The sequence below is a fragment of the Octodon degus genome, unplaced genomic scaffold, assembly GCF_000260255.1.
Source record: "Octodon degus isolate 3935 unplaced genomic scaffold, OctDeg1.0 scaffold00036, whole genome shotgun sequence".
NCBI classification, from domain to species: Eukaryota; Metazoa; Chordata; class Mammalia; order Rodentia; family Octodontidae; genus Octodon; species Octodon degus.
Window position 1 is genome coordinate 3,671,056 of NW_004524612.1, and position 16,402 is coordinate 3,687,457.

Sequence of the window (16,402 nt, forward strand, 5' to 3'; positions counted from 1 at the left end):
ATAATCTCACACAGCCAGACAAGCTACGATGCTCAGGGTTTTTTTGTCTGCAGTGCTTTCACTTAAATGAACATTTTCTTACGCATTGGGGTCCCAGCAGCAGCACAATGTCAGGCATTCTGTAATGTGATGTGGCTTTTTTTTCTGTATTTTAGGGAAGGGTCTACAGGGCGTTCAGGGTCTCACTACTAGATCAGAGTCGTAGTGATCCACCTGTTTACAGCCTCCCAAAAGCTGGGATTACAGATGCACACCACCATGCCCAGTCTCATTCGCCATCTCAGTGCACCCTGGGGGAGGGGCCAGCATGGCAGGCCCAGGGATTGAACCCTGGCCTCTGTGTCTGCTTGCAGTTGCTTTAATCCACTGAACTATTTAGCTGGCCCTTGATGTGACATTTTGATTCCTCTCATTTGTAATTTCAACATCACATTGAACAAATGTACAGATCTTAAGCCTTTCCTGGAAAGGACACTGATTGTTTTGGGAGGATAGGTGAAGATGTTGCACACCTCAAGCACCACGCCACACATGTGCAATTATGGAAAGCAAGCCTGGAAGAATTTATTAATGATTATGGATTAAAATTACTTGAGAACACTTGGCCATAGCATGATGTTATGAAGTGCAAGCAAAAGAATAAATTTATTAGGACAAGCAAGACCCATGCGCCTTCAGGTAACAATGGCAGGCAGAATAGTTTTTGCTCCAATTCAGGATTTCCCAAGAAATGTTCCAGAAGGAGAGCTAGACAGTTTATTCTTACTATACAGTGCAATACCATTCTTAATTTCCCATCATTTTGTAATGAAATTCTGTATCGTTTATTATTTTTTAAATTCTCTTGAAAAAAGAGTTTTTAAATCAATCTAAACTCACAGAAAGATTCAAAGAACAAGAGCAGTGGTAGAGATGGGCTCTTGTATTCAGAGATAGGAGTGGATGACTGCCTTGGCTGAGGTTATGTTTTCCTAACTGTTCTCCTAATTGGCAGAGAACTTTTTGTTCAAGGCATTTCCAAGTATGGTCTGCAGCTCCAAACACCTGTTGGTGAAGACAAAGATTTCCTCGGGTTACACCAAGTATCTGCAGAAATCAAGACTTCTTTCTTCCCTTCCCTGTCCCATCCTTCCTTATTGTCAACATTCTCTCCTTTTTGGAGAAGATAGTGTAGAAACTGAGTATTGCAAAAAAAACTTGAGGACAGTTCTCTAAGTCTCAGTGAAAAGAGACAAAGATAGCTCACCCATGAAAACATTCTTTAAAAGTCCTTTGAGCCCTATTTTAGAATCATCTCTCAAAGATATGCATATAGTGAGTTTTCTGAGGTAAAAACTGTACAATCACTCAATAATAATCTCTTTCACAGAAACAAGCAGTCCTGCCCATTTAGTCCATAGAAAGGGAAGCAACTGGCCAAGATGACCACTTGAAAATGAGTCTGGATCCAAATGGCTTCTGTCTATGAGATGATGCCTAACTCTAAACTCAGTCTGGGGGCTCAGAGGAGCTTGTGCTTCCCAAGGGTGCACTGATGAGGGATACCCTGGGCAGAAGAGATCAATTCACTGTTATCTTATGAAGGGAAGCAGAAGGAACAGATCGAGTCTCTTAGGAGAGAACAGACAAGATTGGCAGCTTGTTACTCCTGACTCAGCTTTTTACTGTATGATGGATTTTAGTCACTAGTGCAGGAAAGTGAGATAGGACATGAGCAGGACTGCTCGCAGGTTGTCCAACCAGAGCAGAGCTTTACTAACAAGGGCAACTGTGAAGCTTTCATTCCTCTCTCAAGTACCTCCTGAACAAGGGACCAAGGAAAAGACTAGCCAGGTTCTGTGCCTGTCAAAGTCCCAGCATGGCAAGGATGGGATACTCACATTAGAAATGGAATGCGTACCACCATGAAAGAAATGAGATGAAACTGAAACACTGGGAAAATTTATGTCCAGCAAGAAATTACTTCTGGGGCCCAGGGATATAGCTCAGAGGCAAAACTGCCTGCCTGGCAAGTGCAAGGTACTAAGTTCCATTCCCAGCATAGAAAGAAGAAAGAAAGAAGAAAGAAAGAAAGAAAGAAAGAAAGAAAGAAAGAAAGAAAGAAAGAAAGAAAGAAAGAAAGAGAAAGCAAGAGCAGAAGTAAAGGAAAAGGAAAAAAAAATTACTTCTGACTTGGGTTTATTTTTATGGGGGGCAGAAACAGAGAGACAAAATCCAGAAAAAAATGTATAAGCAAAGTTCAGAAATAGTAAATCTCTAGGCATTTAGTGTTAGTTTGATTTACAAATAAAAAGTGGATGTGATTCTTGCGAATTTCCCTGAAAAAGGGAGGGAAAGTAAATTTCATCTCCAGCTTGCCTGTGGTTAAGAGATTTTCAAACACATAGAAATTACTGCTCATCACTTACCCACCTCAGAAAAATCCTTCCAAGTTTGAAGAACTCCAAATGTCTTATTTGTATACTGAATCCTCCCTGCTCGCTTTCTAATAAAGAAACACGTCTTCCACAGCAGGGATTCCTACCCTCCGCACTGCTGACATTTCAGATTGATCCTTTTGTGAGGAACAGTGCAAGGCAGAGCGCACTCACAGCTCATGTGGAAGCAGGGAGGCACACAACCTACTACCTGGTGCAGGCAGAGGGAGGGTGAAAAGGCCATCTGTAGGGAACAAGGAGAGGCAGGCTTCTCTAAAGGGCTTCAAAGAAGGCAAGGGACATGAGGTAAGGGAGGTCTTAGTAAACATCGATGGTCAAAATTTTCCAAATGTCTCGTGTTTCAAGTGGGGAAAGTCCGTGAGGTGTCCAGTGTAAATGTATAGATATCTTCAGATACTCTGGTGCTTGGAAGAGCCCATGGTCTATTTCATCTCTTTCATGACATCCTGTGTCTGCCAAGAGCAGCCCTGGTGCTGAGCTGGGCCTTCACTAAGAGCAAAGCTGCTGCAGGTTGGGCCCTGGAAGAATCAAGTCCAAATGAAGCCTGACCCCTTTGTTAGAAGAGGGTTGTTCTGTGCACCACAGGACAATGTTTAGCAGTATCCCTGGCCTCTGCTTACTGAGAGTCACTAGAAGCCCATTCAACTCTAGCTCTGACAATCAGCGGTCCCTCCAGACGATGCAAGATGCCAGTAAGGAGCACAACCAGCCATGCTCAGAACCTAGGCCCACAGCGAGTGAGGGTGTGGTCCTTGTGCGATGAAGTGTACTAAAAAGGCTCTCTACATTCCAGAGGTGAAAACTTCATGGAAAGGAATCCACCTTTTCCCACTGTGTTACGTGCATTCAGTGCGAAGGTATACGTTATCCAGTCCTTGTGCATGTGTGCCACCATGTACCTGTGAATACTAAAATCATTACATGCTCCTGATTATTCCTCAAAATTCATCACACAATCACTCACAAAGACCTTGATTTAAAGTATTTCAAAATAAAGATTACGAGGTCAAGATTACTGGGGAATAGGCTCAGTTCAGTCATTCAATACCAGTAGCAATAGAAAAACAAGGAGGTAAAGACTTGAAATAGGTCTTTAAAGGCCATTGAGCTCTGGATTGTTAGTTAATTTTCTTTGCTGACACTAGAAAAATTAAGAATGGAACAACCTTTATTATATCCACCTGACTTTTAAGAACATATTCTATACAAGCTGTGTTCAGAGATGAGGAAATAATGAAGGATTAAAGGGGCCAGGATGCAGAACATGGAAAAACATCATATATGTGAGCACGGACTGTTTCTGTAAGACAAAGACTCCCTAAATATTATTCATGGAGTAAGCGTTCAACATACTTTAAGCTTTCTTGGTTAAAACAAAATCTATGTAAGAAATGTAATGGGTGTAAGTCATACTGGAAATTATGCCTCTGTTCTAAACTTGATAAAGCCAAACCTGCAAAGAAATTCTTTGATACCAACCAACAAGGAAAAACTTGTCACCACAAGCAAGCCTGTAGTGAAAAGCTGAACACTCAAGCTGGGGAGAACTCCATGAATGTGGAGAAATATTTATCCAGAAAGCACACCTTGTTGTACATAAAAGAACTCACACTGGAGAGCTTTATGAAAGCTCTGAATGTGCAAAAGCCTTCAGCCAATAGTCAACCTTCATATGCATAAAACTGAAAAGCCCTGTGAATGCAGTGGATGTGGGAAAAGCTTTATCCAGAAGGCACCCTTCATTAAACATTAGCAGATTCATACAGGGAAGAAACTTCAGGGAAGTAATGAATGTGAAAATTCTTTCAGTGTTAAATCAACTCTCATTGTACAACACAGAAGTCCCAAAGGAGAGAAGTCCTATGAAAGCAGAGACTAGCAAAGCATTCGGGAAAAAGACACCTCTCATTAAACATCAAAGAAGTAATTTAGAACATGCAAAACCCATGAATAAACCTTTAAGTGGGATAACTATCCATTAGATTTATGTTGTCATACTGTGCATCCAAAATTCATTCAAAATAATTTTGCAAATCATGAATCAGCCTTCAGGAAACTGCTTGTTCTTCATTAGATTTAGGAAATCTCAATGGTATAATGTTTAAAATATGGAATAAATATGGTAAATTCTTCACTCAAAAAAAAGAGCATATTCTATGAGTTGTTTTCATAAAAAATCGAATCTTTTTAAACATATATACAATAACAAGTTCTTTCCAAAATAAATAAATGTGTGTAGTGACACTTAAGATCTGCTTCAAGTATAGATTAGCAATGGTCCAAATCTTTAGAAGAGGAACAGGGGCTAGGAAAGGAGGACAAAATTTTGCTTTCTTTCTGCAAAGCTGGAACTGAACCCAGGCTCTCACACATGCTGGGCAAGCACCTTACCTGAGCTAACATCTCCTGACTAAAAATTTTAAAAACTTGTACTCATGGCCAAAATTTATTGTTTTAAGGCATAATTTTTTATTTTTTATAATTGACTTGAAAAATATGTCACTAAATACAAAGCATTTTGTGCCATAACTTCTATAGTTATCTGTTCTTCTGTGCTTAAATGATGCATTTTCTGCAGGACACTGGGATAGGGGACTGGAGTTCCCTACTGTCACTAGATTAAAATGGTGCTGCCACTGAATACACACTAATTGCAAATTTATCTGAACAAAGAAATCAAATCTGGGCAATAGACTGTCACTGTTAAAATCACTATCATTAGAATCAAAGATATCAGAAGAGAACCATAGGAGTATTAGCATAGGACAAACAAAATACTGTGAAGACCTAATACAGCCTGTGTGTAGACTCTTGACTTTCTAAAATCAAAAGTTCTTTATTTTTTCTTAACAACAAATGCTTGGTGTTTCTGGTTGTGAGATTAATCCGGATGTGGCACCTAGCGTCTCCTCGTTCAACTTAGACAGCAAGTGTTTGGTCCTGATGGAAACGCGATGTCTGCTTTGCTTTCAGAAACATTAAGCAGGACGTTGGCACCATGGTGCACGTAATTCCAACATTTTGGATGCTGAGGTAGGATGACCCCAAGTTCAAGTCCAGTGTGGGTGACCTAACAAGAACTTCTCTCAGAATAAGAAAAAAAAAAAAAAAAAAACAAAAAAAACAGGGCCTAAGGACAAAGCCCGTGGTGGAGCGCCCTGGCTTCATTCTCAGTAATATACATCCATACTGCACATGCAAAGAACCATAAAGCAAATGGCACTATTACAAAATATATATACTATATTTACTGCTATAATAAAACAAGTGTTTATTGTGATTAAAAACTGAACAGGGAATCACAGATCCTCACATCCTTGGGTTTCTGCTCACCTCGACAGCCCTTCCTGCTGGGCTATACTGAGCCAAGCACTAGACACTTTTCCAGCTTAAGCAATTACATCTCGCACACACCACCTTGGTGCTGCAAAAATGAACTTCAATCGTCATATATTTTACATTTACTTTGTAGTTACAGAAACTCTTGTAAAGTAATTTTTAAAACTGCTTCTTGCCAAAAGCAAGCTTTTCTCCTGGTACTAGAAAATACAGGGGCTGGGGAGATAGCTCAATTGAATAAGTACTTGCCTGACAAGCTCATGGGCCTGAGTTCAATCCCCAGCTCCACCAAAAAACAAAACAAAAACAAAACAAAAAAATACAGATGCCTAGTCAAGTGATGGTTCATAATAGTAAAATATAAGATTTAAGAAATGAATGCTTAAAATCCTTAATCTTTTGCAAGTCTGTGGTCAGGAATTCTGTTTGGGAAGGAAGATATGGCTTACGTCTTGCTTTTTCTCTCATGTGGTATGAGGGCCAGGCCATCTGTCTGCAGAAGCTCAGACGTACAAGTCACCAATTTCTTCCTTGGTGCTCTTGTTCTGGAGACAATGAAGAGTGAAATCCAGGAAGGTAGCGGTGGGGAGCAAACTTGGTGCAGTTTATTAGAAGAACACAGAAAAGCTCTCACTAGCTGCAAGGCGACACTCAAGTCCAGAGATTTATGTACAGGTGTTAGTGCAAAACCAAAGCTATATGGTCATGCTTATGCTCATTATTCGGCATTAGGAGACCAGCCTCCCAGTGCACTCCAACTTCCCAGGGCTTGTCTCAGTTTACTAGGACTGATGCCCTCTGCTGCCTAAATAGCCCCCTATCTCCTGATCTCACCTGTATCCATACATTCCCTTCTTAAATGGATTTTAAATTCTGATCCTTTCCGTTAGTGTGTTCACTATCTTTTCAAAAATCCTAGATAAAAAGAGAAAGTGCCAGAGTATTCCAAGTCTAACGTGACCTTTGATAGTTATAGCAGGTAATTGATAGGAGAGATCATTGGAGGGATAACTGAGAACATTTCTTTAGTTGTTTTTCTTTTTTTCAAGTACTGGAGATTAAACTCAGGACCTCACCCTTTCCAGGCAGGTTCTGTGCCACTGTGCTACATCCTCAGTCCCCTCAGTTTAATATCTTTATAATGTTTGAAAGGAATTAGACTGACTTCATTATAAAGCTAAGTTGTTAGCCATATAACTCTTACTAATATAATTTAGCTGGCATTGTATGTTCTTTTGGAGGGAACTACTAAAAACAACCAATCAAATCCATTAATGACAACTTGCTGATAACATTCTTTCATATTTTAAAGGTGTCCTGGAATGGCCGTTTTGGACAAAACTGGTTGTGGTGGCCATTGGCTTCACAGGAGGTCTCGTCTTCATGTACGTACAGTGTAAAGTCTACGTTCAGTTGTGGCGCAGGCTGAAGGCCTACAACCGTGTAATTTTTGTGCAGAATTGTCCAGACACAGCCAATAAACTGGAGAAGAACTTCTCATGCAATGTAAACACAGACATCAAAGACGCGGTAGTCGTGCCTGTATCACAAACCGGCCCCAATTCACTGCCACCTGCAGAGGTTGGTCCTCCAGAAGTTATACCAGTTTGACTGAATTATTTGGGAGTTTCTCCACCCAAGAACATCTTTGTAGCCTTCAGCCACTACAAATGACAGGTGTGCTCCTGCATTGTTCATTCCCTTTATCTCCTTCCTCCTACTGACTCATTTGTCCTTACTTTGCTTGAAAGGAGAGGAGGAAAAAGAAAATCAAGTAACTCGGATCTCTTGAAGGAGACTGCAGGATGGTACAGAAGTGTGAAGCTCGCTGGAATGATTTCTAAGACAATAAAGAACTACTGGTACAAGGAAAGTATTTAGGCAATGATGACACATGAAATGGACACATGATTTTCTTTACAGTAGCAGAGGCAAAGTTCAAGAATATAGACTTGAATTGCAATGTGTATTTCTTCCTAGGCCTTGTAATGTTGGCTATCTCATGTGGAAATAACACACATACTTGGTTTTAAGCCTGAAATTGTCTGCATTGTCCTTACGTCACAGTGGAAGCAAAGTTGGAGGATGCGTATTTTGATATACAGATTTTTATGGCTATAGTGGAATCTGGTTATTTTGACAGATGCATGTTTCAAAAATGGATGCAACACACATCTGAAAATAGTAACACCTGGAATTACATTTAAATCATGAACAAATGATTTGCAGAGAATGTTTGGGTTTAATTAGCTCTGTTAAGTACTCACAGAAATTAAAATCACTTATCAGGTCTTATATTTTATCTGGTTCCTCTAACACAGTGTTCACCAATAAAAATAGGACGCTGGATACAAATGTGGGCCATAAATGTATTTCCAAGTAATCCTATCAGAAGATATAAAGATAGGTGAAAATTAGTTTTGATCATTGTAACACTATAAATGCAAGTTATTTCAACATTCCATCCAAGTAAACAATTACCACAATTGTGTATTTTTGAGTCAAGACCTCAAAATCCAGTACATACTTCATTAATAACAAGCCTCAACTTGAGTCAACTGTATTCAAAGCACAGCTCTGAAATTAGAGCTTCATTTGACAGTTGAGGATTTCAAAGCAGCAGCTTAATTCATTACTTTATTTCAAAGTCTCATTTAAAGAGCATGATTTTACAAAGCACTAAAATAATCAAATTAAGTATCCTGGTTTGAAGAATGAGACAAAGTAATCACATCTGTAAAGAGGAAAGACAAAAAGATAGAAAGTAATCTGCCTGCAGCAAGTTGTGAAATGAACTTGTTTGCTACTATGAAGCATTAATGATAGGGCGGTAAAATTAAATATTTGTTAATATAACAAAACTGTAAAGATTTTTAAAATCCATATGCAGTTGAGTAATTACAAGCAAGAATGTAGAGCCTACTTTAAAAATCTGACAGTACTTACCTTGCTCAGTTAAGAAACATAAGTACTCAAGATTCTGTAAGTAATAAATTGAGTTTTTAGGTTTGACAGTTACTATTGCATTCTTTCCATATTCATATAAGCTTTTTCTCAAGTGTGAATGACACTGAGGTGAGTACATCAATAACTGTACATATAGTGGCCTGCTGAAAATGTCCTACATTTTATAAAGTGACTTTTGTTAGTTGTCATGTTCATTATCCTGAAAAGACAAGGACGCCCACAAGAACCAAAGCATGGGTTATCACAAGGCACAATCTAGGTATGTTAGTGTACTTTGTAATTTTCAGTGTGTTTGTTCTTCACAGATTTATCAAAGGAACAATGAGAAAGATAGTGTCTTAATGAGAAAGACAGTGCGGATATTAGTAGTGGCTAACACTGACTGGAAATATTCCCATTTCTAGACATAAAACAAAGGTAAACAGTGTCAAGTGTGTGTGTGTGCATGTGTGTATGCAAGTGATGTGTGGGTGTGTGTAATTCACATATATATGGGAGAAAAATGTTAAGTTGTGCAGTAAGAAAACACAAGGTTTAAAACTCAACTTTATTAAACGTTGTTGTAGGGGCACAAAGTAAAGTCACAGAAAAGCAAAGTGAAGGTAATTAAACTGGACCAAAAACTCAACACAAATAAGGACTTCAGTGGCTTTTTAAAAAGAATAAATCAACCTTAAACTTTGTATTAACTTCTTAAATTTCCCTTTCAGCCACTTAAGATCTACACATTTGAATAACAAAAGTGTGGGGCGATGTAACCATGGCGCCACATCCAAGGTACTAACCTTCCTTCAACTTTCCTGCCTACTTTTGCTAAACTTTCTATAATTCATTTTTCCTATGGGTTAGTAATGGCAATGCATTGGCTATAAATATTCCCAAGGAAAAAGTAGTCACCAGCAAACAAAGAAATACTGATTCCTTTTTGTGTGTGCTCTGAAAAACAAAGGATTATTTAACCTTAATTACCATGGAAAACACTATTTTAAAAAAAGGATATGCAAATACATAGTTCACTTCACAGTAGGTGATGACTGGTGAAAAAACTAGGCTTCATTTATTAAAGGCTGTATTTAAAACTAAGAAAACTTCTAAAATAAAAAGCAAAGATAATTGTCGGTATATTACTGATAAAAGATAATGGTATTTTTAAACTACCAAAATTCTCAAAGAAATGCTTTTATAGGCTTTGAGTTTATTGAAATGAGAATGTAACTCCTTAGCAGGATTAAAAGTTAACAATTCTGCTATTCTTCCAAGTTTTCAAAACCTGACATTGAATTTCATTTTTTAAAAATCTATTGCAGCAAAATTTTCATGGACAAGCTTTCCTGCAATGAATGTTTATGATTCAAACAATGTGAAATAACCACATTCATTTAAAACCAAGGGTTGTTTTTTTATTTTTTACATTCCAAGCAGCAGTGGTACCTTTGTCCTCTCAAACAACAAGAAACATTTGCCCGTATAGCAGTGCTTTCTGGTGGACTGATTCACCTCTCAGAAAAGCTGCCTTACAGAATGATGTTTTTCAGGTACTTTTACCTGCTCCTGTAAGAAATAAAAAAGGCATCAAAACAAATGACTGAATTCCAAAAAATACACTTAAAATTCTGGGCTTTTTATAATCATAACAAGAAAATGTATTTTTCCGTAAAATATACCGTAAACAACAGGCACTGATGTTATCAGTTTTTATCTAAAAAATTGTCACTTTAGTTGTGGAAGGTTAAAGATTACATTGCAAGGGAATGACATTCCAATTTTTTAAAGATGAAGATAGAAAGTAACTTAGGCTTATGTATAAAAACAAACAAAATAAAAACGGGAAAAATTGTGATCCCAACCTAGCATTCAGCAGTGCCGCTTCTCCCACTGCCCTGTACTAACTCTGAGGCCTGCTGCTATGGGTGGGGACAAGCCAGGGATGGTCTCTCAGTTACATTCCTTCTTGTTTTGCATAAAGTGCACAGTACTCTTACACCATCTATTCTTTGGCTGGAAAATTAGCTTATCAGCCCAAGGACATCATTAAGAAAACTTACATGGGGCTGAGGGGGCAGGTCATTCGCTCTGCAGACATCATTCACCTTTCCTTGCCTTGCCAGTTAATATTGTGGAACACCGTAGAGCTCTTTAAGCATATTATCATTATTATTGTAGTTGTTACATAGTAGTTCTGTAAGAATCATACCTTAAGAAAGATGAAAACCCTCTTGCTTTATTTTAATCAGCCCAATGGTGCTATTTTACGTATCAATACAGTTGAAAGGAAGTACTGTTATTTTGGGCTGCAGTGTTTCCATGTCTGAAGAAGCCCAGCTTGAAATTGGATATTGCATTGAAACAAGAAAGAAAATAATTATTTTAATTGTGTATAATTTTTGAGATTGGGCATTTGTACTTTTTTCAGTTTTACCTAATTCTCTTTCATTAACAATTTACTGTTTGTCAATAATGTGTGCTAAGACAAACTAATGAAAAGAAAATAATTATCTGTGGAAGACTTTGTATATTAAACAAGTGATCTAAATCTTGGCTGTAGTTTCTATATTTTTTAAATACTTTTTGCCTAATGTACTGGGATTTCTACAAATTTATATTTGCAGATATAAAGCTCTTGACTACAATGTTCTGAGTTTTTAAGCTGGGTCTGAACATATTTACAATTTTTTTTCTTTTGGGGGAAAAAGTAATTTATCTGTAAATTTTAGATATAATGATCATATTCATCACAGGGAATCTGTACCTGTATATGATGTATCTTAGTTATTTTCCCCCATCCCTCTCCCTTCAATGTTTTCCTTCTTATTTACAAAAGTACATTTTCCTTTCCCTTCCCATTGTGTAATATTACATTTTCATCCTTACTTACATTTCTGGTTTCTCAAAGAAACGTGATTGTTTACACGTATTTTAGTTATTTCACTTGAGTATGGTCTCAAGGTGCATTCATTTACCTAAAAATGTCTCAAGCTTATCCTTGTGGATGAATAGTTTGCCATCATATTAAGAAAAAACACCACATCTTCTTGTACCCATCAGTTAATGAGCACTTGGGATATTTCCAAGACTTAGCTATTACAAACTGTGCTGCTATAAATATGGGTGTGCATGTATCATTATGGTATGATGCTTTTAAGACTTTTGGAAGATACCAAGGAGCGGAATAGCTGGGTCAAATGGAATTTCTACTTTTGGGTTGTTTTTTTTTTTTTTTTCAGGACCCTCCAGAGTGGTTGCCCAGCCTATACTCCCAACAGTAGAGAAGGGTTCCCTGTTCTCCATAACCCCTCCAGCATTTGTTACTGGTTGATTTCTTGATGATAGCCATTCTTTCTGGGGATGGAATCTGTTTTAATTTGTATGTCATGAATGACCCATAATGTTGAACATTTTTCAAGTATTTATCTGCCATTTCTATTTCCTTATAAGTGCCTATTCATTTTAAATGCCCATTTTTAGAGTGGGTCATTCAATTTTTGTTTTTCCTAGCTCTTTCTATATTTTAGGAATTAATCTTTTTAGAAAGAGCTGATATATATACTTTTTTTTTTTTTTAGTAAGTCAGTGGACCATCGCTTTATTCTTGATTTCCTTTAATGAGTAAAAGATTTTTAATGAGATCCCAGTTGTTAATTCTTTGCAATACTTCCTGTGCAATCAAGGTTTTATTCAGTAAGCCTTTGCTGAACTTGATCCATTCTGACTTTAGTGTCACGTGAGAGACATGGGTCTAGTTTTAGTCTTCACACATGGAGAGCCTGTTTTTCCACCACCATTTATTAAAGAGGTCTCTTTCTTCCAGTGAACTTGTTTGTGTCCTTTGTCAGATGAGGTGGCTTGGAGTGCTTGCAGTTGTTCATGCATTCTTTAATCTGTTCCACTGATTCTCTTAAGGCAAAGGTGCTGACTAGCCAGGGAAATTATGGAAAATAGGCACATTCATAAACAAATGGAAACAATGTACAGATTTTCAAAAGCTGTTTTAAAAATAAAAAGTATAACAGAATTTTTCTACTCAAGATGAAGAGGATGTAACAGAGTAACAAATGCATGGATCTGGGTAATTTTGTGACTAAAACCTTAAGATACCAGAAGCTACTGCTCATGTAGGAAGTCTGGTAATAGCAAAGAAAATGTCCCTTCCCAGAGCCCCAACTCCTAACCCTGAAATCAGGGCAAGCAGGGTACCTAGACGCCTTTCTCCCACACTGCTCACCTTGAGAGCATACTCTGCAAGTGTTGGGTATCTGTACTCATGGCCTCCCGCTACTCCGAGTCACAGCGTTATTCCTAACCACTGTACTTCAAGGAATGACCCGAAACTGAGTGACACAAGGGGGGTTCCCAGCAGAGGGAGGGAAAGAGCACAGATGGTTCCAGCCCTGTCCAGTCTGCAGCCTTTTTCCCTGCCACTGCCTTCCTTCTGAGGAAAAAGCAATTGTCTTGGGTCACACATAAAACATAAGTAACAAAACATTTTGTTCTTTACCATTTTAAAAAGGGGGAAAACTAAGCGGGCCTCAGGTTGGACATGGCTATTGGGAGGCACTGTTAGACTCAGACCTAAAGGAGAAAACTGTCTCTGTTGGCCACGTGATATCCTCAGAAAAGGGACTCAGGCAGAGGAACAGGAAGTGCCCAAGTCTGGAGTATGAAATAAGAGCGAGGCTGACAGATTTGGGCAGTGACAAAATGAGCCCTTATGAGAGCTTACTTACACAGTGAAGATGTATAGACAAGGGTGTCACCTTCAGCCCCATAGGAACACACAACCAGAAAAGCAGCTTGATACAGCAGCCAAAAGGCATGACAATGCAACAAAAGCAGAAAGCACCCTGTTGCAGAGAAGAACACTCCAAGCAGTAGGTACTCTAACCTGCAGGGGTACCCTAAAAACTTGCGATGAGAAGTTTCATACTTGAGCATAACCTGGAAGACAATGGCACACCATCCACGTTTCAGAAGGATAACAGCACATCCTTCCAAGGCGGAGGTCAGCTATGACAAAACTGCCAAGTGGACCATATGCAAATTGTTACCAGTATAGGCAAGAGGAATAAGAGCAGTGGCAGGAAGGCTCCTGCCCTAAGAGAGGAAGATACTGTAGGTCCATAAGGTAAGAGTGTAAAACACAACCAGACATGCACTGACTTGGCTTCCGCGGAACCAGGGCCACATGCTTGTTAAATTAAATTAAAGCAGTGGGCATAGAAGACAGAAAGGGAGGAACCGGGGAAGATTTACAGGAAGAATTCTGGCCAGAGAAATTACATGAAAAAACTTAGGCAAAAAATAATCAAGGCTTCCAAGAAAATAGGGAGTGGGGTTCAGGATACAAGTAGGAGTATTTGCCCTTGAAAGAAGAAAAGATACCATACTCACTACATTGAAAGAATAATTTTTATCAAAGATTTATAAAAAGTCAGTGGAATTCTGAGGAGTAGAATTCAAGTGCACAGTCACAAAAGCTAGTAATTATCTCAGACTTGAAAACTTTAAAAGGGAAACAAGATCACTCAGCAGTATTGAGAATCCACTTGAGACCAAGAAGTATACATTGATAGCACTCTTCTGACCTTTGCAGCATTTCGCTGCCTGACAAGAGGCATGAAAGAAACAGATAACGAAATGTTACTTGCTTTAGTTTTTGAAAACCAATACCAAATGCTACTTGTTCTGGCTTATGCAGAGTTAGAACATATACAAGGAGGCCACATGAACTCTGAAACTTCCTGGGACAAACAATCATCTGAAGACAGGAAAGAGATGGACAATGAGAACTTCACAGAACTAAGGGGGAAATTTTTTGAGCCTGGTGTAGAGCAAAGAGGATGCCTACCCAATCATCTGTTTCTGAAATACATGGGGACAGGAAAGAGGTAGAAAAAGTCACCTTCTTTAACAAATGATGCTGAGAAAAATGGTTACACACATGTAGAAGGAAGAAACTAGATCTGTATCTCTCAACCTATACTAAAATCAAAATGGATCAAAGACCCTGATAACGAAACAGAAACAATGAAATGCTGGAAGACAAAATAAGAGAAACACTTAAGAAAACACAATGCTAAGTGAACACTTAAGGGTCTTTCTGGACAGAACTCCAACAGGACAAGAAATAATAAAACCATAAACAGGACTATATTAAATTAAAAAGCTTCTACATAAAAAAAAGTCAACACAGTGAAGACATACTTATCGAATGGGAAAAAAGATATTGCCAGCAACTCTTCAGATAGATTCTTATCAAAGATATACAAACAAATCAAAGAGACGAGGAAAAACAAGACTCGATTAAAGAATGGGCACAAGAAATGAATAGACACTTCTCAAGAGTATACAGACCAATGTATACAATGTTGTTCCACATCTTTAGCCACTAGGAAAATGCAGATCAAGGCACCCTGGAAATTCCTTCTTACTCTAGAAAGAATGACTATCAAGAACTCAAAAAGCAACAAATGCTGGTGAGGAAATGGAAGAAACTGTTCTAAGGTACTGGTGGGAATGTAAACTAGTACAACCATTATGGAAATCAATGTAGATCCCTCAAAATAAAACTAGACATCCCATTTGACCCAGCTATACACTCCTGGGTATTTTTCCAAAAGTTAAAGACATCTTCCTAGTGATAGACTGTATGTTTATAACAATTCAATTGACAATACCTGAACTACAGGAGCAGCCCTGATACCCATAAACAGACAAATGAACAAAGAAAATGTGGTGCATATATACACAATGGTAGTCATAAAGGTGGATTTGAGCTTGTAGGACAATGTATCTTGACATCACAATGCTGAGTGAAATAAATCAGACACTATTTGAGAAACTCAAAATATAATTGTCAAAACACGTATCAGTTAAAAAAAAAAAAATAGAAAAAGCTATTTGAGGTTAACATAATCCAAAAGAGAAGGTTATGTCAGTTAAGCAACGAAGTAACTCATTATTAGAAGCAGAGAACACAGCTATCAGAGTTAGCTGATCTGATTTATTTATGTATCTGGTCTTTTGAGACATGGTTCTGCTATGCTGTTCAGGCTGACCTTGAGTTCACTTTGTAGCCCCGGATGGCTTCGAGCTCAGTGACCCTCCTGCCTCAGCCTCCAGAGAGCTAGGACTGCAGGCGTATGCCACCATGCTCAACTGCTGATCTGAATTTAGAAATGTATTACTATCCCACATCTCCCATCCAAGTACCAACCAGACCCACCCCCACTTAACTTTTGAGATCAGATGGGATCGGGCACACTCACTGGTTTAAACGAGGGATCATCAGGCCACCTCTACAGGCAAATCAACCTAGCCTGTGGCCTCTTTTGTAACTAAGACCTCTTATATTTTTAAAGGGTAGTCACTTACACACACACACACACACACACACACACACACACACCTACCTTTGTTTCCTGGCCATGGCCTGTAGAACGGATACACTACTAACCTAAAAAGGGTCGAGAGGAAGAGTCAGAGCCATACAGAAAGGACGAATTCTACACACAAGGATTGAAAATATTGCTCTAAAGACAAAAATGATAGGATTATTATGGTCCTAAATACATGGTAAATTAATTCATTTTGCAAAATTTATCTTGTTCTACTGCTTTACCTTGTGTATGTATGTGTGTGTGTGTATATATATATATATA

General features: G+C 38.3%; 1 protein-coding gene across 2 annotated transcripts in view; it reads left to right on the plus strand.

The window, feature by feature from the left end:
- The window catches only part of March1 (membrane associated ring-CH-type finger 1), an 870,419-nt gene extending 859,148 nt beyond the window's left edge, over window positions 1–11,271 (plus strand). For both annotated transcript variants that reach the window (XM_004630613.2, XM_023714702.1), the window contains exon 8: window positions 7,090–11,271. In XM_004630613.2, coding sequence (XP_004630670.1) covers window positions 7,090–7,388 — 299 coding nt within the window. In that variant the 3' untranslated portion in view covers window positions 7,389–11,271. The remainder of the gene's footprint in view (window positions 1–7,089) is intronic.
- The last annotated feature ends 5,131 nt before the right edge of the window (window positions 11,272–16,402 follow it).